The sequence below is a fragment of the Manis pentadactyla genome, chromosome 5, assembly GCF_030020395.1.
Source record: "Manis pentadactyla isolate mManPen7 chromosome 5, mManPen7.hap1, whole genome shotgun sequence".
NCBI lineage: Eukaryota > Metazoa > Chordata > Mammalia > Pholidota > Manidae > Manis > Manis pentadactyla.
In genome coordinates, this window is record NC_080023.1 from 130690053 (window position 1) to 130710650 (window position 20598).

Sequence of the window (20598 nt, forward strand, 5' to 3'; positions counted from 1 at the left end):
AAATCAATAACAGGCCCTGGAAGGGACTGTGGAGAACCAGTTCCAGAGTTGCTACTATATATTATCTAAAATGTCCCTTTTCAGCAAAAACTACCAGGCATGAAGAGAAACAGAAAAGTATGACCTATGCACTGGGGAAAATAAACTGCCTGTGAGAGTGTCCAAATGTCAGATTTAATAAAAGAAATTTTAAAAGTACCTATTATAAATATGTTCATAGAGCTACAGAGAAGCATGTTAAAAAGTAGAATTACAATTATCAGACAATATCAACAAAGACAAAAAAATGTAAAAAAGAGCCAATCGGAAATTCTGCAACTAGAAAGTCTAAAAACTGAAATAAAAAAGTCACTGGAGAAGCTCAAAAGTATATCTGAACTGACAAAAGAAAGAATCAGTAAACTTAACTAGATTAACTGAGATTATGCAACCAAAGAGAAGAAAGAAGAAGGAATGAAGACCCTGAGAGAAGTGTGAGACACAAGCAAGCACATGAACATACACACAACTGGAGTACTGGAAGAAGAGGAGAGAAAGGAGCAGGAAAATTATTCAAATGATAACCAAATCTTCCCAAATTTATTGAAAAACAGTAACCTACATGTGCAGGAAGTTCTAAGAATTCCAAGTAAGACTAACAAAGAAAATCACAGACACATTAGAGTGAAAATGCAGAAGGTAAAAAGACAAGGACAAACCTTGAAAGAAGCAAGATGAAAAACAAGTCACTTACAAGGCAACCCCAAAAAGATTAATCTCCTAGTAGAAATAATGGAGGCCACAAGACAGTGGGAAAGCATGTATGAACTGCTGAAAGAAAAAACTGTCAACCAAGAATCTTTATCCAGTAAAGCTATTATTCAAAAATGAAGGTGAAATAAAAACTTTGCTAGATAAAAGTTCACCAAATTTGTTGCTAGCAGACTCAAATTACAAGAAATATTAAAAGAAGTTTTCAGGCTGAAAGCAAGCGACCTTAGTAAAGGTAATTTTACATACTTTTTATCCTTTCTTAACTAATTTAAAAAGCAATTGTATAAAATAACAGTCTAATATATTTCCCAGTAACAGCCCATAGGAGGAAGGTGGAAGCAAAACTGCAATGGGCTAAGGAAATGACTACAGATGGTGAAGTAATAACTATACAATGCACTGTAATAGATACAACATACATAACAAAAACAGCATAAAAAGCGGAAAATAGGAACCAAAGTACACAGTAGTCAAGGTTCTATGTATTTCTATAATTAAGCTACTAAAAAAGCTAAAGCTAGCAAGACATATGGTAAACCCTAGAGCAGCCACATTAAAAAAAACTGTAAAAAAGTGATGAAATGCTACCTTAGAAAACATATAAAAAACAAAAGTAAAATGGCAGATGTAAATCCAACTGTATCAATAACATCAATGGCAAATGGATTAAACAATTCAATCAAAAGGCAGAAATTGTCATAACGGATTTAAAAAAATGATCCAAGTATATGTTGTCTACAAAAGACACACTTGAGATTCAAAAATACAAACAAGAGTAAATAGATGGGGAAAGATATTATGCAAAGAGCAAACACAAGGAAGCTACAGTGGTTGCACTATCAGACAAAATAGGCTTTAAAATAAAAAAAGAATGTTACTAGAAATAGTGACATTTTATAATAATTAAAAGGTCAATCCATCAAGAAGATATAACAATTAAAAACATATACTCACCTAATAACAAAGCATCAAAATACATGAAACTTAATAAATCCCAGAAATGAAAGAAACAGCCAATTCAACAATAATAGTTGGAGACTTCTAATACTCTACTTTCAATAAGGAATAGCAAAAGATCAACAAGAAAATAGATGACATGAACAATATTATAGACCAACCAGACTTAACAGACTTCTACAGAACATTCCACCCAACAACAGAATATACATTCTCAACTCCATATGGAATATTCTCCAGGACAGAACAAACACTGGGCCATAAAACAACCTCAATAAACTTAAATGCATAGTATGTTCTCTAAACACAATAAAATGAAATTAGGAATCAATAATGGGAAATTTGGCAGATTCATAAATATGTGGAAATTAACATATGAATAGCCAATGGGACAAGGATGAAATCAAAAGAGAAATAAGAAAATACTTTTGAGAAAAATGAAAATGAAGAGGCAACATACCAAAACTTATGGCATATACCCAAATAGTATTCAGAAGGAAATTTATACCTGTAAATGCCTACACTAAGAAAGACCTCAAATGTATATTGCAACCTTCCACCTTATGACTCAAGAAAAATAACAGCTAAATCCAAAGTGCACAGAAGAAAGAAATAACAGAGTAGAAGTTAATGAAACAGAGAATACAAAAAATAAAGAAAAAAATCTGTTAAAATAAAATCTTTAAATACATCAACAAAGTTGACAAACCTCTGGTCAATTTAACTTTTAAAAAAAGAGAAGAATTAAATTACTAGAAACAGAAATAAAAGGATATTATTGACAACCTTTCAGAAATAAAAAGGCTTATGAAGAAATGCTATGAATAACAGTACACCAACAAATTAGACAATTTAGATGAAATGGACAAATTCCTAGAAAGACATAAACTATAAAAATGACTTGAGATAATTGAATATACCTGTGATAAATGAAGAGACTTTATCAGTGACCAAAAAACTACCCACAAAGAGAACTCCAGGGCTAGGTGATTTCACTGCCGAATTCTCCCGAGCATTTAAAGAACTGATACCAATACTTCACAAATTCAAAAACAGAAAAAAAATACTGTCCAACACATTTTATGAGGCCAACATTACTGACAGCAAAACTAGATAAGGATGTCACAAGAACTACAGGCTAATATCTCCTATGAGTATGCACGCCAAAGTCCTCAAAGAAATACCAGCAAACCAAATTCAGGAATGTATAAAAAGAAGGTACACCATGACTAAGTGGGATTTCTCCTAGAGATGCAAAGATGTTTAAAATCCCAAAATCAATTAATGTAATAGATATGAATAGAATAGAAAAAAATTTACATGACCATCTCAATAGGTATAGAAAAAGCATTTAACAAAATCTAATACCAAAAGAAAAACAAAGAACAAAAACCACTCAAAACCCAGGAATAGAAGGGAAGTTCTTCAATATGAAGGATACCTACAAAAAAACTTGTTAACATCAACCTTAATCGTGACAAAGTAGATAAATTTTCCTTTTAGATCAGGAACAAGGCAAGGATGTCTACTCTTGCCATTTCTATTCTAAGAAAGTTCTAGACAGGGCAATTAGCCAAGGGACCAAAAAATAAAACAAACCCCTATATTGGAAAGGAGAAAATAAAAGTCTTTTGCATGACATGAACTTGTATGTAGAAAATCCCAAGGAATCTACAGAAAAACCATTAGAAATAATATACAAGTTCAGTGAGGTTGCAAGACAAAAAATCAATATACAAAAACGAATTTAACTTCTATAAAATTGCAATGAACAATCCACAAACAAAATTTAAAAAACAATTCTTCATTATAGTACCCAAAGAAATACAATAAACTTAACCAAATGTCTTGCCGCCAATGGGTTTCGCCTGGGGCAAGTTTACTATGGAGTTAATGTGACCAAAGAAAATGACAGTAAAACATTTCTTTAGGGTGAAAGGGTTATACCCAACTTTATTTCCACGGTGGCAGGCCAATCACTAAAATCCCATTTACTCAGAGCGAGTCAGCATGCAGCAAGCTAGTCTCTGCCTCTGGGCCTCTCTGCCCACACAGTCCCTCACAGCCGTCCTCTAGGCCTCCACTGCCACCACTCCAGCCTCTAGGCTCTGCTCTCCTGCAGCCCTGCAGCCGTGCCACTGTATCACACCCAAACCACTGGGTGGAACTCTTTATATAGAGACAATAGCAACATATTGCCCACACGTGTAGTGAGCGAGACAACCAGGGCCAGGTGAGAATCCTGGCCACAGGACCTTTCATTTTATCCACATCAAAGAAATGCAAAACCTATACTCTGAAGCTGATTCTAAAATTCATATGGAATTGCAAGGGAGCCAGAAAAGATAAAATAATCTTGAAAAAGAATAAATAGGAGGACTCATACTTTGACTTTAAAACTTAACTACATCCTTAAAGAATGACCAAAAATAAGACTGCACCAGCCGCCTTTCATCTGGAAAAAGAGAACATCCCAAGAAAAAGGGTAAAGTAACAAAGGTAATCAAAACCATGTGGTACTGGCACAAGGATAAATGCAGAGATCAATGGAATAAAACTGAAAGATCAGAAATAAACTCACACACCTGTGGTCAATTGGTTTTTCACAAGTGTGCCAAGACCATTCAATGGGAAAGAATAAAGCTTTCAACAAATTGTGCTGTGACAACCGGACAGCCACATGCAAATGAATTAAGTTGGACCCTAATCTCACACCATATGCAAAAGTTTACTCACAATGGATCATACGTCTAAATTTAAGAGTGAAGATTGTGAAACTTAGAAGAAAACACAGGCATAAAATCTTCATGACCTTGGATTTGGTAATGGATTCTTACATATGACACCTGAAACATAAGCAACAAAAGATAATAAATTAGATTTCATCATCAAAATTAAGAATACTATTCTTCAGGAGGGGGCAGAAAAAAGATGGCAGCATGAGAAGTGAGGCAGAAATCTCCTCCCAAAACCACATATAATATGAAAATACAGCAAATACAACTACTCCTAAAAGAATGACCAAAAATAAGATTGCACCAGCCACCCTCCATTTGGAAAAAGAGAACACCCCAGGAGAAAGGGTAAAGTAACAAAGCAGCGACCTGGCAGGACCTGAGCCCTCCCCACACCACAGCTCACTGGCAGGAGGAAGAGAAACAGATCATGGAGGAAGTAGAACCCCAGGACTGCTAAATACCCAGCCCTGGAGATCTACTCTTGGAGCATAAATCCACACTGCATGGTGCTCTGGAAATTACAGGGATTGGAAAGCAAAGTCAGGTGGAAGACAGGGAGAGACGGAGATTCCAGCTGCTTCTGGAGAACAGATTCCCACAACTGGCTGCTCTGGGACAAAAGAAAGGTGGGCACTTTGAAAAACATTCCAAAAGTGAAAGGGCTGCTAAAGGGGCAAAGATTACACAGGGCTTGCTGCTCAGGAGAAGGAAGAGGTGGACAAACTGTCCCAGCACACTCAGCCCCAGCAGGTTGGGAAATTTCAGGAGCTTCAGGGGCTCCATGCCCCTGGCTAGCAACCAGCTCCAAGGCCCCACACCGCGATAAGCAACCTGCCACACCTTCCTCCCGGCCAGCACTGGAGTACAAACCTGCTGCGCACACCATTACTTCAGGCCAGGAAGGCAGCCCTGTCTACAGAGACTACAGGGGCTTAACGCAAAGGCTGCTCCCTGTGCGTGGCTCACAGGCCCTAACAGCGGAGGCAGGCACTGTAGCCAGGAAGGAGGAAAGAGCTCTCTCCTGAGGGTAGACACTGCCACCACTCCAGGTGCTGGGCAGCTCTCAAGAGCAGAACTCTGTGCACAATAGTGTGCTGCATAAACAGATGTAATACTTCTCATTATCCAAAAGGATTATGAAAAGGTAGAAGAAACTTGTTCAATCCTAAATCCCTCAAACACCAGAAAGAGAGCTCAGTGAAACTGAAATCAGAAATATTCCTGAAAAATAATTCAAAACAAAATTCATAAGCATGCTAATGGAGCTACAGAAAAATATTCAAGACCTAAGGGACATATTCAAGAGGGAGACAGACACTTGAAAAATACAGTAGCTGAAATGAAACATACAACACAGGGATTTAAAAGCAGATTAGATGAGGTAGAGGACACAGTAAATGGAATAGAAATTAGAAAACAGGAATACAAAGAAACTGAGGCAGAGAGAGAAAAAAGGATCTCTAGGAATGAAAGAATATTAAGGGAACTGGATGACCAATCCAAACAGAACAATATTCGCAATACAGGGATACCAGAAGAAGAAGAGGGAAAAAGGGATAGAAAGTGTCTTTGAAGAAATAATTGCAGAAAATGTTTCCAATCTGGGGAAGGAAATAGTCTCTCAGGCCATAGAAGTATGAAGATTTCTGAACAAAAGGGATCCTAGGAAGAGAACACTTAAGACATACAATAATTAAAATGGCAAAGATCAAGGACAAGGACAGAGTATTAAAAGAAGACAGAGAAAAAAGATCACTTACAAAGGAAAACCCATCTGGCCATCATCAGACTTCTTAGCAGAAACCTTACAGGCCAAAAGGGAGTGGCAAGATACATACAATGCAATGAAACAGAAGGGCCTCTAACCAAGAATACTCTACTCCCCAAGACTATCATTTAAATTTGAAGGAAGGATTAAACAATTTCCAAATAAGGAAAAGTTAAAAGAATTTACCTCCCACAAACCATCTCTACAGTGTATTTTAAATGGACTGCTCTAGATGGAAATGCTCCTAAGGCTAATAGCTGTCACCAGAGAAAATAAAACTACAGTAAAGTAAGCAGACAAATTAATTACTAACAAATTGCAAAAATGAATCAGTTACCCACAAAGTCAGTGAAGGAATACAAAAACAGTACAGACTGTGACACCTGACATATAAAGAGTGGAAGAGGAAGAAAGAGATGGGGAACAAAAAAGATTCTTTAGTGTGTTTATAATAGCATAATAAGCAAGTTAAGTTAGACTATTACATAGCAAAGAAGCTGCCCTTAAACCCCTGGTAACCACAAATCCATAGCCTGCAATTGCAATAAGTACATATCTTTCGATAATCACCCTAAATGTAAATGGACTGAATGCACCACCCAAAAGACATAGTGTAACAGAATGGATAAAAAAAAAAAGACCTGTCTATATGCTGCCTACAAGAGACTCACTTCAAACCCAAAGACATACACAGACTAAAAGTGAAGGGATGGAAAAAGATATATCTTGCAAATAGGGAGAAAAAAAAGCAGGAGTCGCAGTACTTGTTGTATAAGATAAAATAGACTTCAAAACAAAGAAAGTAACAAGAGACAAAAGACATTACATAATGATAAAGCGGTCTGTCCAACAAGAGGATATAACCATTATAAATATATATGCACCCAACACAGGAGCACCAGTATATGTGAAACAAATACTAACAGAACTAAAGGAGGAAATAGACTGCAATGCATTCATTTTAGGAGACTTCAACACACCATTCACTCCAAAGGACAGATCCACCAGACAGAAAATAAGTGAGGACACAGAGGCTTTGAACAACACGTTAGAACAGATGGGCCTAACAGACATCTACAGAACACTCCACCCAAGAGCAGCAGGATACACATTCTTCTCAAGTGCACATGGAACATTTTCAAGAATAGATCATATACTAGACCACAAAAAGAGCCTCAGTAAATTTAGAAGGACTGAAATTGCACCAACCAGCTTCTCAGACCACAAAGGTATGAAACTACAAATAAATTGTACAAAGAGAACAAAAAGGCCCACAAAAACATGGAGGCTTAATAAAATGCTCCTAAATAATCAATGGATCAATGACTAAATTAAAACAGAGATCAAGCAATATATGGAGACAAATGAAACAACAGCTCAATGCCACAACTTCTCCAGCATGCAGCAAAGGCAATTCTAAGAGGAAGGTATACAGCAATCCAGGCCTATTTAAAGAAGCAAGAACAATCCCAAATGAAGAGTCTAAATTCACAATTATTGAAACTGGAAAAAGAAGAGCAAATGAGGCCCCAAGTCAGTAGAAGGAGGGACATAATAAAGATCAGAGAAGAAATAAATAAAATTGAGAAGAATAAAACAACAGAAACAATCAATGAAAGCAGGAGCTGGTTCTTTGAGAAAATTAGTAAGATAGATAAACTCCTAGCCAGACTTAAAAGAAAAAAAGAGTCTACACACATATGCAGAATCAGAAATGAGAAAGGAAAAATCACTATGGACACTAATGAAATACAAAGAATTATTAGAGAATATTATGAAAAATTATATGCTAACAAAGTGGATAACCTAGAAGTAATAGACAACTTTCTAGAAAATACAACCTTCCAAGACACCCAGGAGGAAACATAAAATCTGAGCAGACCAATTACCAGCAATGAAATTGAACTGGTAATCAAAAAACTACCCAAGAACAAAACCCTCAGACCAGATGGCTTCGCCATGGAATTTTATAAACACTTAGAGAAGACCTGATATCTATCCTCCTTAAAGTTTTCCAAAGAGTAGAAGAGGAGGGAATACTTCCAAACTCACTCTATGAGGCCAGCATCACTCTAATACCAAAACCAGGCAAAGACACCACAAAAAAAGAAAATTACAGACCAATATTCCTGATGAACATAGATGCAAAAATACTCAACAAAATATTAGCTAACCGAATTCAAAAATACATCAAAAATCAATAATCAAGTGGGATTTATTCCAGGGATGCAAAAATGGTACAATATTCGAAAATCCATCAACATCATCCACTACATCAACAAAAAGGACAAAACCCACATATTCTCCATAGATGCTGAAAAAGTATTCAACAAAATCAACATCCATTCATGATAAACTCTCAATAAAATGGGTATAGAGGGCAAGTACGTCAACATAATAAAGACTATATATGACAAACCCACAGCCAACATCATAACAGTGATAAGCTGAACGTTTTTCCTCTAAGATTAGGAATAAGACAAGGATGCCCAGTATCCCCACTTTTATTCAACATAGTACTGGACTTCCTAGCCACAGCAATCAGACAACACAAAGAAATAAAAGGCATCCAGACTGGCAAGGAACAAGTTAAACTGTCCCTGTTTGCAGATGACATGATATTGTACATAAAAAAACCCTAAAGAATCCACTCCAAAACCATTAGAACTAATATCTGAATTTATCAAAGTTGTAGGATACAAAATTAATTTAAAGAAATCTGTTGCATTCCTATATACTATTAATGAACTAGCTGAAAGAGAAATCAGGAAAACAATTCCATTCACAGTTGCATCAAAAAGAATAAAATACCTCGGAATAAACCTAACCAAGGAAGTGAAAGACCTATACCACGAAAACTACAAGACACTCTTGAGAGAAATTAAAGAGGACACTAAAAATAAATGAAAATTCATCCCATGCTCTTGGGTAGGAAGAATTAATATTGTCAAAATGGCCATCACGCCTAATGCAATCTACAGATTCAGTGTAGTCCCTATCAAAATACTGACAGCATCCTTCAACGAACTGGAACAAATAGTTCTAAAATTCATATGGAACCACAAAAGACCCCAAATAGCCAAAGCAATCCTGAGAAGGAAGAATAAAACAGGGGGGATGTCGCTCTCCAACTTCAAGCTCTACTACAAAGCCAGAGTACTCAAGACAATTTGGTACTGGCACAAGACCAGACACATAGACCAACGGAATAGAGCCCAGATACAAACCCACACATGTATGGCCAATTAATACATGATAAAGGAGCCATGGAAGTACAATGGAGAAACGACAGCCTCTTTAACAACTGGTCTTGGCAAAATCGGACAGCTACATGTCAGAGAATGAAGCTGGATTACCACCTAACTCCATACACAAAAGTAAACCTGAAATGGATCAAAGACCTGAATGTAAGTCATGAAACCATAAAATTCTTATAAGAAAACACAGGAAAAACTCTCTTGAATATAAACATGGACAACCTTTTCATGAACGTTATCTCCTTGAGCAAAGGAAAAAAAGCAAAAATGAACAAATGGGACTGCATGAAACTAAAAAGCTACTGTACAGCAAAGGACACCATCAGCAGAACAAAAAGGCATCCTACAGTATGGGAGAATATACTCATAAACGATGTATCTGATAAGAGGTTAACATCCAAAATATATAAAGAACTCACATGCCTCAACAACCAAAAAGCAAATAACCCAATTAAAAAATGGGCAGACAATCTGAACAGATACTTCTCCAAAGAAGAAATTCAGATGGCCAACAGGCACATGAAAAGATGCTCCACATCGTTAATCATCAGGGAAATGCAAATTAAAACCACAATGAGTTATCACCTCACAATAGTTAGGATGGCCAACATCCAAAAGACAAGCAACAACAAATGCTGGTAAGGATGCAGAGAAAGGGGAACCCTCCTGCACTGTTGGTGGGAATGTAAATTAGTTTAACCATTAGAAAGCAATATGGAGGTTTCTCAAAAAAATAAATATAGAAATACCATTTGATATACAGAGGATCAAAGTCTAATTTGGCTACCCAGAAAATGAACTAAGATACGATATGAAAAAGAACTTTCAATATGAGCACTCTCTGGAAGACTCATACCGGAAGATGATCATCAACAAACCCCAACAAAGATCCACACGCTGCTACAGCTGTAGATGCACTCATCCCACCGGTTCCTGGACTTGCCATGGGAATGAAGAAGGAGATATCTAAGCTGGCCTGTGCATACAGTAAAACAACAAATTTGACTGGATCTATACTGTTGAAACTCAACCAAGAATTAGGAGAAGTGCAAATTGTAGCGCTCCAAAATCTTAGAACTACAGACTATCTACTGTTAAAAGAACATATGGGATGTGAACAGTCCCCAGGAATGGGTTGTTTTAATTTGTCTGATTTCTCTCAGACTGTTCAAGTTCAGTTGGACAATATCCACCATATCACAGATAAGGTTTCACAAATGCCTAAGGTGCCTAACTGGTTTTCTTGGTTTCACTGGAGATGGCTGGTAATTATAGGTCTGCTTTGGTTATGTAACTGTACTCCTATTATGTTAATGTGTGTGCACAATTTAATTAGTAGTTTAAAACCTATACATGCTGAAGTTACTCTACAAGAAGATATGTCAAAGAAATAATCAATCTTCCCATGTTTTCTGCCGCCTGCTACTTCTATAGCTTTTCTCCTTCCTTCCTAATTACAACCCTTAAATAGAATTCGTGCCTCATATCGAATCTACCGAGTATCATAATTCTTCCAAGTGGTAAAGATACCTCAAGACAAATGCTGGGCATAGAAGCCACAGGGCATAAATCTGCAAAGAAGTAAAAAGCTAACCTTTTCAAACAATAAGGCTTCTCTCTCACTTACCAACTTTACATTTCCCTGTATGGCCCCGGAAGATGACTGGTTAGCCAGAGACAGGTAAGATTCCTCAAGGGAGGAACAACCTAAGACAGGCACAGTCGCAGGGGGGCCATCAGATGAGAAATTGGGGATCAACAGAGGTGAGGCTTAGAACCTCACCCCCCCTGTTCTGAGAGAAATCTTCTGCATACGTGGATGTTTTATTGCCCTTGTCTAGCTTGGATTAACACATAGTCTATAGGCACACACCTGATCATCTACATTTGCTCTCTTACAACACTAACTATGCTTTCTACCTTTATCTTGTATCTACCGACCACTTCAGCATTTTATTAAAAATAATAATAATAAAGAGAGAAATGTGGTATCCACATATAAATCAAGTATAAAAATCAAATGAATATTCATATTTGAACTGACTGTTTATAGTTCATAATGCATGAGCAAAACCGAAAGTTTCTGTGATGACTGCCCTTGTACTGTTCACCATGTAACTTATTCACTATGTAAGAATTTGTTCTCCATGTAAGAACTTGTTCGCTATGCTTTAGAAGATTGGAGACTGACGAAAATTAGGCTTGGGGTGGATTAATGATTGTGCATTGAGCATTGACTCCCCTATACAGAATTTTATTGTTGTTAACAACCATTTGATCAATAAATATGAGAGATGCCCTCTCAAAAAAAAAAAAAAAAGTACAGACTTCCAATTGTAAAATAAATAAGTAACCGGGATGTAATGTATAGCATAAGGAATATAGTCAAAATATTTTAACAACTTTGTATGGTGATAGCTGGTAGCTAAAATTATCATGTATATAAATGTTGAATCACTGTGTTGTACACCTGAAACTAATGTAATACTGTGTGTCAAATACCCTTCAATAAAAAATTAAAAAATTTAAAAAAAAAAGAAATACCATTTGACCCAGGAATTCCACTCCTAGGAATTTACCCTAAGAAAACAAGATCACAGATTCATGAAGATATACACACCCCTATGTTTATCGCAGCACTATTTACAATAGCCAAGATATGGAAGCAACTTAAGTGTCCACCAGTAGATGAATGGATAAAGAAGATGTGGTATATATATATACACAATGGAATATTATTCAGCCATAAGAAGAAAACAAATCCTACTATTTGCAACAACATGGATGGAGCTAGAGGGTATTATCCTCAGTGAAATAAGCCAGGCAGAGAAAGACAAGTACCAAATGATTTCACTCATGTATGGAGTATAACAACAAAGCAAAAACTGAAGGAACAAAACAGCAACAGACTCACAGAATCCAGGAATGGACTAACAGTTACCAAAGGGAAAGGGGTCGGGCAGAGTGGGTGAGAAGGGAGAGAGAAGGGGATTAAGGGGCATTATTAGTAGCACAAATAATCTAGGGGGCGGGCATGGGGAAGGCAGTATAGCACAGAGAAGACAAGTGATTATATAGCATCTTACTATGCTGATGGGCAGTGACTGTAATGGGTTATGTGGTGGGGACTTGATAATAGGGGGTAATGTAGTAACCATGATTTTGCTCATGTGAAACCTTCCAAAGATTGTATATGATACCTTAATAATATAAAAAAAAGAATATTATTCTTCAAAGGACACTGTTAAGGAAGTGCATAGACAACCAGAATGGGAAAAAATACTTGCAAATCATGTATCTAAAAAGGGAATTATATTCAGTATATATAGTAAGACAACACAATTCAACAGTAAGACAACACAACTTACAAATTGGTAAAAAATCTAAACAGACATTTCTCTAAAGAAAACATACAAATGGGCAGTAAGCACATAAAATGAGTGTTTTCAGTCATAAAGGGAGTACAAAAGGGAAATACAAATGAAAACCAGAGTGAGCTACCACATCACACCCACTAGGAAGGCTGAAATAAAGAACTCAGATAAAATAAAGGTTAGGGTGAATGTGAAACTGGAACTCTCAAACACTGCTGTAAATGTAAAAGGTTTCAGCACTTTGGAAAAGTCTGTCAGTTCCTCTAGTAATTAAATACAGAGTTACCACGTAACACAATTCCACTCCTAAGGCATACACTCAATAAAATTAAAGTATGCCCACACAGAAACTTTTACACTAATGTAGCACCATTATACGTAATAGTCAAAATGTGGAAACAACACAGATGTTCATCTACACTAAATGGATAAAGAAAACTTGGTATTTTGGTATTTGGAAAGATCTGAACACAGGAAGATGATCAGAAAACAGTACTCCAACTGAAGAGAGGAATTTTTTAAAATCTCAGGAAGCAGCTTTCCAGGAAGGCTAAACAGCCAGGTGTGACAGCAACAGAAATAAAGATTTCAAGAACTGGGTCTCCAAGAAGAGGACTTGACAGAATATCTGATAAAATGGAGAGTTGGATGGGGCAGTTTGTAAAGAGGGAAAAAGAAAGGCAATACCAAGAAAAAGACAAAAGTAGCACAAGAAACAGAATCACAATACAGAACCTGAATCTGCTTGGTGACAACAGTCAACAATACTATTTGATTTTTTACACCGTTTAAAACAAACCTGAATGGCTAAAGTCATGACAATTTAACTTTGGATGTCAACAGAGCAAAAGTATAGCCGACAAGTTTGGGATGAAGAGTAAGGGCAGCAGGGGTAGAAAAGCTAATATCTAACCTCAGAAAGTTCAAAGTCGAGATACTTTATATAGGAGATGGAATAAAAAAAATAAAGGCAGTTCTTAAAAGTATAAAGTTTACCAATGGAATAAACATAGTGATTCACTATTATGAAGAGGATTGGGGGAGAGGGACTGCATTAAATGACTAAATCCTCTTCTATTATTAGCTAGAATAGCTAGATCCAAATCCAACAAATCAAGTTACAAGCATATTTTGACATAAAACCACGGAAAGGACGGCCAAAAGTCTACATATGTATTCACAGAATAACAACAAAGTGTATTGTCCAAGTGCTTCCAGAAATTCAAAAAATTTCCACAGGCATGCTGTCTAGCAGTCAGGGCACCTAGAGAAGGGGACACTTCCCAGACTTCTATCCTGTCCTAGACGTTTCCAAGGGGCTTGCTTTCGCCGTGGGATCTAACAGCCACACATGGCCTCACACTGGGAGAAAACCTCTCAGGCCTGGGCAGCGAACGACATAAAGCTCGCCACCGGGTATTAGTTTAAAAGGCTGTTAGAGGTTCGGCCCAGCACGTGAGCATCCGGAGAGCTAACTCAGCGGACCAGTTGTGCGCAACAGGGCAACCTTTGGGTCCCTTCCGAAACCCAAAACGCGCGGTGCCCGGAGGAACAAAGCCCGTGGGCGGAGCCTTCCGGTCAGGGAAAAGGCGCGCAGGGGAGGAGCAGCCTTCAGGGAGCTCTTATCCCTCCGGCCCTCGCCCCGCCGAAAACGTTCTCCCGGCACCGAGCCCGACTACCGGCGCAACAAGCGCACGTCGGGCAGCAATTACCGGCGGGGCCGACAGGAGGACTGCGGCCTACACACATGCCCGGGGTCGCGCGTGGGGTCAGGCGTCTCCTCACCTTCTCTTCCACGCAGCTGACAATGATGGACGGGTACTTGCGACTGAGCCAGCGAAAAAAAGCCGGGACTCCCATACCAGCGGCCCTTCTCTAGGTAGCGACCCGGACCGCGGACAAACGTAACCTGAGAGTCCGGAGGGGCGGCCGCAGGCACCACCACTTCCTCCCACGTGAGCTCCGGCGACCGGAGGTGATGTCATGGTACCGCCGGGGAAGCCGGGAAGGAGGCTGGGTGAGCGGAGGAGTCTCGCTACAGCGCGCGGAGGGGGGTGGGGGGTGAGGGCGGGGTGGTGTCGGCCGCCGTGAGGCCTGCGGCAGGTTTTGCTGGCTTGCTCGCTCTCGGTGGCGCGGAAACCCAAGGCCGAACGCCTGAGTCACTGGGAACCTCGGGCGGCGCCCTCCCCGCGGCTGCCGCGGGCTCCCGGCTCCGTGGGACAGACTCCCCGCGCTCCTGGAGCCCGCAGAGAGCTCTGACGGTGGGTCCACCTCTTTCTCACCCACCTCAATTCATAGTAGAACCCAAGTATCTAAACTCACGCGTTATTTCTGCTTACTGGTTTCTCCCGGTTTTGTGCCACAGTACTCTATCAAAAAGAGTATTTTTAGGTATTTTGCTGTAAGGACAACTGGTTTGCCTACGTATCTCTCGCTTGAATAGTTATAAAATGGAATCTAGCCGGCTTTTAGCATCTAATTCAATCTTCCAGTTACGTTTATGAGTATAAAATGATTGCCGATTTCCCTCTTCAGCACTTATGTGAGCGCTGACAATGTGCTGAAGCGTTGGCTAAGAGATTATCTCATTTAATCGTCCTTTGAATCTTCTCAAGGTGCTGTTCTCTTCGTATAACAGATGAGAAAGCCTGGTTGTTGAGGGGTTAAGTCGCTTGCTTATTCACACAGCTTGTTTCAGTCCAAGTAAAGATCATTTAATCCTCTATCCTTGCTCTAACAGGATACTTTTATCCTTTGTTTTCTGACGGCTTCAAATACATTTTTTTCAGCATATAAAAAAAGAGTTCTGGAAGAGCAGTTATTTATGTCCATTTGCTCAAGCCTTCCTGGAAGACTCTTCCTGGAATCCCCCCTGGGCTTGACAAATCACAGTCAATTCTAAAGGCTCACCTCAAGAGGCCTCTATGAAAGTATTTCTCCCTGCTAGCTGGCATGCAGTATTCATTGCCCCCTCTGTGGTATAGAAGCCACTTTGTTTAAACTGCTGGTGTGGTTATTAGAGAAATGGTTATCCCATATTTTACTTAAGGACAGCCAAAACTATTCTAGAGTATTGTGTATGGTGAAATTCCTTATTTCTTTTGGAAATAGCCCCTCCTCATTAAATATTTGGTTCCCCTGGAGGTGCTATGTTTTTATAGGAACACACACCCATGGGAGATCGGTACTGGGATGGACAGCTGGGCAAGCTGGGCTACTGAGCCCTTGCCAAGCGTTTTTGAACTTCAGACCGTAAGGAAGGTAAGTCAGACCCTTCAGGATGATTGAAAGCTGAGAGAAAAGGATGGAACTGATTGCTATTATGCAATGAAAGAAGCAGATTTAAGCCCCTGGTTCCAGTGGTTTTTGAGTACAGCTAAATCCCTCTTCCTGAAGTTTGCTTGGTAAACCTGTCCTTTAATTCCATGAGCCGGTAAGTTCTCCTTTTGCCTTTAGCTGGTTTGAGCTAAGTTCCTATTCTTTGCAAAGGAAGGAGTCCAAACTAGTAACAACATTTGGGGAGCACATAACTAATTCACCTGGGTGCTAAAATTGTTTTGCATAAAAGAGGTACAAAAATTAGAATTTGGGGCACTCAGAAAAGGGGAGGGTGAAAGATAGAGAGGAGAGGGAACCTGAAGGTGGTAGGAGAATATGGGCCAAGTGTTGTGAGATACCTTCCCCAGCTCAGTGTCTCCAGTAAAGTCTGTCAGACTCAGGCTTGGTATGGAGTTTTTTGTTATAGAAATCAAAAAGGATGAGTCTCATGTAGGGGTCACTCTACTTTCAAATCCCAGGGCTGGGTAACACAGCAGAGCTTGGAAAGCAAGATGAGGCAAGGAGGATTTATAAGCATTGAAAATCAGTAGGAATATTGAACCAGGCTTTGAACGTCTGTAGGCTGAAAACCAGGGGGTTTTAAACATTTTTGCCTAGACCTCAAGGGGGTAGGAAGGCCCCTACCTGACATCTGGATTACATTAATACGAAGAATAGCATGAAATACTGCTCCCTGGATTTTCAGGTGTTTCTTTTCCTTAATTGCCTTTACAAAATGCATTGTGAATAACCTGGTGTACTTAAAGTAATAGTTGTAATGGTTAATTTTATGTGTCAACTTGACTGAGTCACAGATGTGCAGATATTTGATCAAATTTGTGATTATTAAAATTAATTTTGTTATCATTAATCTACAATTACATGAAGAACATTATGTTTACTAGGCTCTCCCCTACCCCAAGTCCCCCCCACAAACCCCATTACAGTCACTGTCCATCAGCATAGTAAAATATTGTAGAATCACTACTTGTCTTCTCTGTGTTGCAAAGCCCTCCCCTTTTCCACACACCCCACATTATACATGCTAATCATAATACCCCCTTTCTTCTTCGCTGCCCTTATCCCTCCCTACCCTCCCATTCTCCCCAGTCTCTTTCCCTTTGGTAACTGTTAGTCCATTCTTGGGTTCTGTGATTCTGCTGCTGTTTTGTTTCTTCAGTTTTTCTTTTCTTCTTATACTCCACAGATGAGTGAAATCATTTGATACTTGTCTTTCTCCACCTGGCTTATTTCACTAAGCATAATACCCTCTAGCTCCATCTATGTTGATGCAAATGGTAGGATTTGTTTTCTTCTTATGGCTGAATAATATTCCATTGTGTATATTTACCATATCTTCTTTATCCATTCATCTACAGATGGACACTTAGGTTGCTTCCATTTCTTGGCTATTGTAAATAGTGCTGCGATAAACATAGAGGTGCATCTGTCTTTTTCAAACTGGAGTGCTGCATCCTTAGGGTAAATTCCTAGAAGTGGAATTGCTGGGTCAAATGTTAAGTCTATTTTGAGCATTTTGAGGAACCTCCATATTGCTTTCCACAATGGTTGAACTAATTTGCATTCCCACTAGCAGTGTAGGAGGGTTCCCCTTTCTCCACAACCTCGCCAACATTTGTTGTTGTTTGTCTTTTGGATGGTAGCCATCCTTACTGGTGTGAGGTGATATCTCATTGTGGTTTTAATTTGCATTTCTCTGATAACTAGCGATGTGGAGCATCTTCATGTGTCTGTTGGCCATCTGAATTTCTTCCTTGGAGAACTGTCTGTTCAGCTCCTCTGCCCATAATTTAATTGGATTACTTGCTTTTTGTTTGTTGAGGTGTGTGAGCTCTTTATTTATTTTGGATGTCAAGCCTTTATCAGATCTGTCATTTACGAATATATTCTCCCATAATGTAGGGTACCTTTTTATTCTATTGATGATGTCCTTTGCTGTACAGAAGTTTTTCAACTTGATATAGTCCCACTGTTCATTTTTCCTTTTGTTTTCCTTGACCGGGGAGATATATTCATGAAGAAGTCACTCATATTTATGTCCAAAAGATTTTTGCCTATGTTTTTTTCTAAGAGTTTTATGGTTTCATGACTTACATTCAGGTCTTTGATCCATTTTGAATTTACTTTTGTGTATGGGGTTAAACATTGATCCAGTTTCATTCTCTTGCATGTAGCTGTCCAGTTTTGCCAGCACCATCTGTTGAAGAGACTGTCATTTCCCCATTGTATGTCCATGGCTCCTTTATTGAATATTAATTGACCGTATATGTTTGGGTTAATGTCTGGAGTCTCGAATCTCTTCCACTGGTCTGTGGCTCTGTTCTTGTGCCAATACCAAATTGTCTTGATTAGTGTGGCTTTGTAGTAGACCTTGAAGTTGGGGAGTGAGATCCCCGCCACTTTATTCTTCTTTCTCAGGATTGCTTTGACTATTCGGGGTCTTTGATGTTTCCATATGAGTTTTTGAACTATTTGTTCCAGTTCGTTGAAGAATGTTGTTTGTAATTTGATAGGGATTGCATCAAATCTGTATATTGCTTTGGGCAGGATGGCCATTTTGACAATATTAATTCTTCCTAGCCACGAGCATGGGATGAGTTTCCATTTGTTAGAGTCCTCTTTAATTTCTCTTAAGAGTGCTTATAGTTTTCAGGGAATGGGTCTTTCACTTCTTTGGTTAGGTTTATTCCTAGGTATTTTATTCTTTTTGATGCAATTGTGAATGGAACTGTTTTCCTGATTTCTCTTTCTATTAACTCATTGTTAGTGTATAGGAAAGCCACAGATTTCTGTGTGTTAATTTTGTATCCTGTAACTTTGCTGTATTCCGATATCAGTTCTAGTAGTTTTGGAGTTGAGTCTTTAGGGATTTTTATGTACAATATCATGTCATCTGCAAATAGTGACAGTTTAACTTCTTCTTTACCAATCTGGATTCCTTGTATTTCTTTGTTTTGTCTAATAGCCGTGGCTAGGACCTCCAGTACTATGTTAAAAAACAGTGGGGTAAGTGGGCATCCCTGTCTTGTTCCCGATCTCAGAGGAAAAGCTTTCAGTTTCTCGCTGTTCAGTATGATGTTGGCTGTGGGTTTATCATATATGGCCTTTATTATGTTGAGGTACTTGCCCTCTATTCCCATTTTGCTGAGAGTTTTTATCATGAATGGATGTTGAATTTTGTCGAATGCTTTTTCAGCATCTATGGAGATGATCATGTGGTTTTTCTCTTTCTTTTTGTTTATGTGGTGGTGGATGATGTTGATGGATTTTCGAATGTTGTACCATCCTTGCTTCCCTGGGATGAATCCCACTTGGTCGTGGTGTATGATCCTTTTGATATATTTTTGAATTCGGTTTGCTAATATTGTATTGAGTATTTTTGCATCTACGTTTATCAGGAATATTGGTCTGTAATTTTCTTTTTTGGTGGGGTCTTTGCCTGGTTGTGGTATTAGGGTGATGTTGGCTTCATAGAATGAGTTTGGGAGTATTCCCTCCTCTTCTATTTTTTGGAAAACTTTAAGGAGAATGGGTATTATATCCTCTCTGTATGTCTGATAAAATTCTGAGGTAAATCCATCTGGCCTGGGGTTTCTGTTCTTGGGCAGTTTTTTGATTACTGCTTCAATTTCTTTGCGGGTAATAGGTTTGTTTAGATTTTGTGTTTCTTCCTTGATCAGTTTTGGAAGGTCGTATTTTTCTAGGAAGTTGTCCATTTCTTCTTGGTTTTCCAGCTTCTTAGCGTATAAGTTTTCATAGTAGTCTCTAATAATTCTTTGTATTTCTGTTGGGTCGGTCGTGATGTTTCCTTTCTCATTTCTGATTCTGTTGATGTGTGTTGATTCTCTTTTTCTCTTAATAAGTCTGGCTAGAGGCTTATCTATTTTGTTTATTTTCTCAAAGAACCAGCTCTTGGTTTCATTGATTTTTTTTATTGTTTTATTCTTCTCAATTTTGTTTATTTCTTCTCTGATCTTTATTATGTCCCTCCTTCTGCTGACTTTAGGCCTCATTTGTTCTTCTTTTTCCAATTTTGATAATTGTGATGCTAGACTATTCATTTGGGTTTGTTCTTCTTTCTTTAAATATGCCTGGATTGCTATATACTTTCCTCTTAAGACTGCTTTTGCTGCGTCCCACAGAAGTTGGGGTTTGTGTTGTGGTTGTCATTTATTTCCATATATTGCTGGATCTCCATTTTAATCTGGTTGTTGATCCATTGACTATTTAGAAGCATGTTGTTAAGCCTCCATGTGTTTGTGAGCCTTTTTGCTTTCCTGGTACAATTTATTTCTAGTTTTATACCTTTGTGGTCTGAAAAGTTGGTTGGTAGAATTTCAATCTTTTGGAATTTACTGAGGCTCTTTTTGTGGCCTAGTATGTGGTCTCTTCTGGAGAATGTTCCATGTGCA

The 20598-nt window shown here is 38.5% G+C and overlaps 1 protein-coding gene and 1 long non-coding RNA gene across 4 annotated transcripts in view; one reads left to right on the forward strand and one right to left on the reverse strand.

The window, feature by feature from the left end:
- XRN2 (5'-3' exoribonuclease 2) overlaps nucleotides 1-14789 on the reverse strand; it is a 76580-nt gene extending 61791 nt beyond the window's left edge. For both annotated transcript variants that reach the window (XM_036892156.2, XM_036892155.2), the window contains exon 1: nucleotides 14633-14789. In XM_036892156.2, coding sequence (XP_036748051.1) covers nucleotides 14633-14707 — 75 coding nt within the window. In that variant the 5' untranslated portion in view covers nucleotides 14708-14789. The remainder of the gene's footprint in view (nucleotides 1-14632) is intronic.
- A 124-nt stretch (nucleotides 14790-14913) lies between these two features.
- Nucleotides 14914-20598, forward strand: part of LOC130683850 (uncharacterized) — a 61314-nt gene continuing 55629 nt past the window's right edge. For both annotated transcript variants that reach the window (XR_008997881.1, XR_008997883.1), the window contains exon 1: nucleotides 14914-15108. This is a non-coding gene — a long non-coding RNA (uncharacterized LOC130683850). The remainder of the gene's footprint in view (nucleotides 15109-20598) is intronic.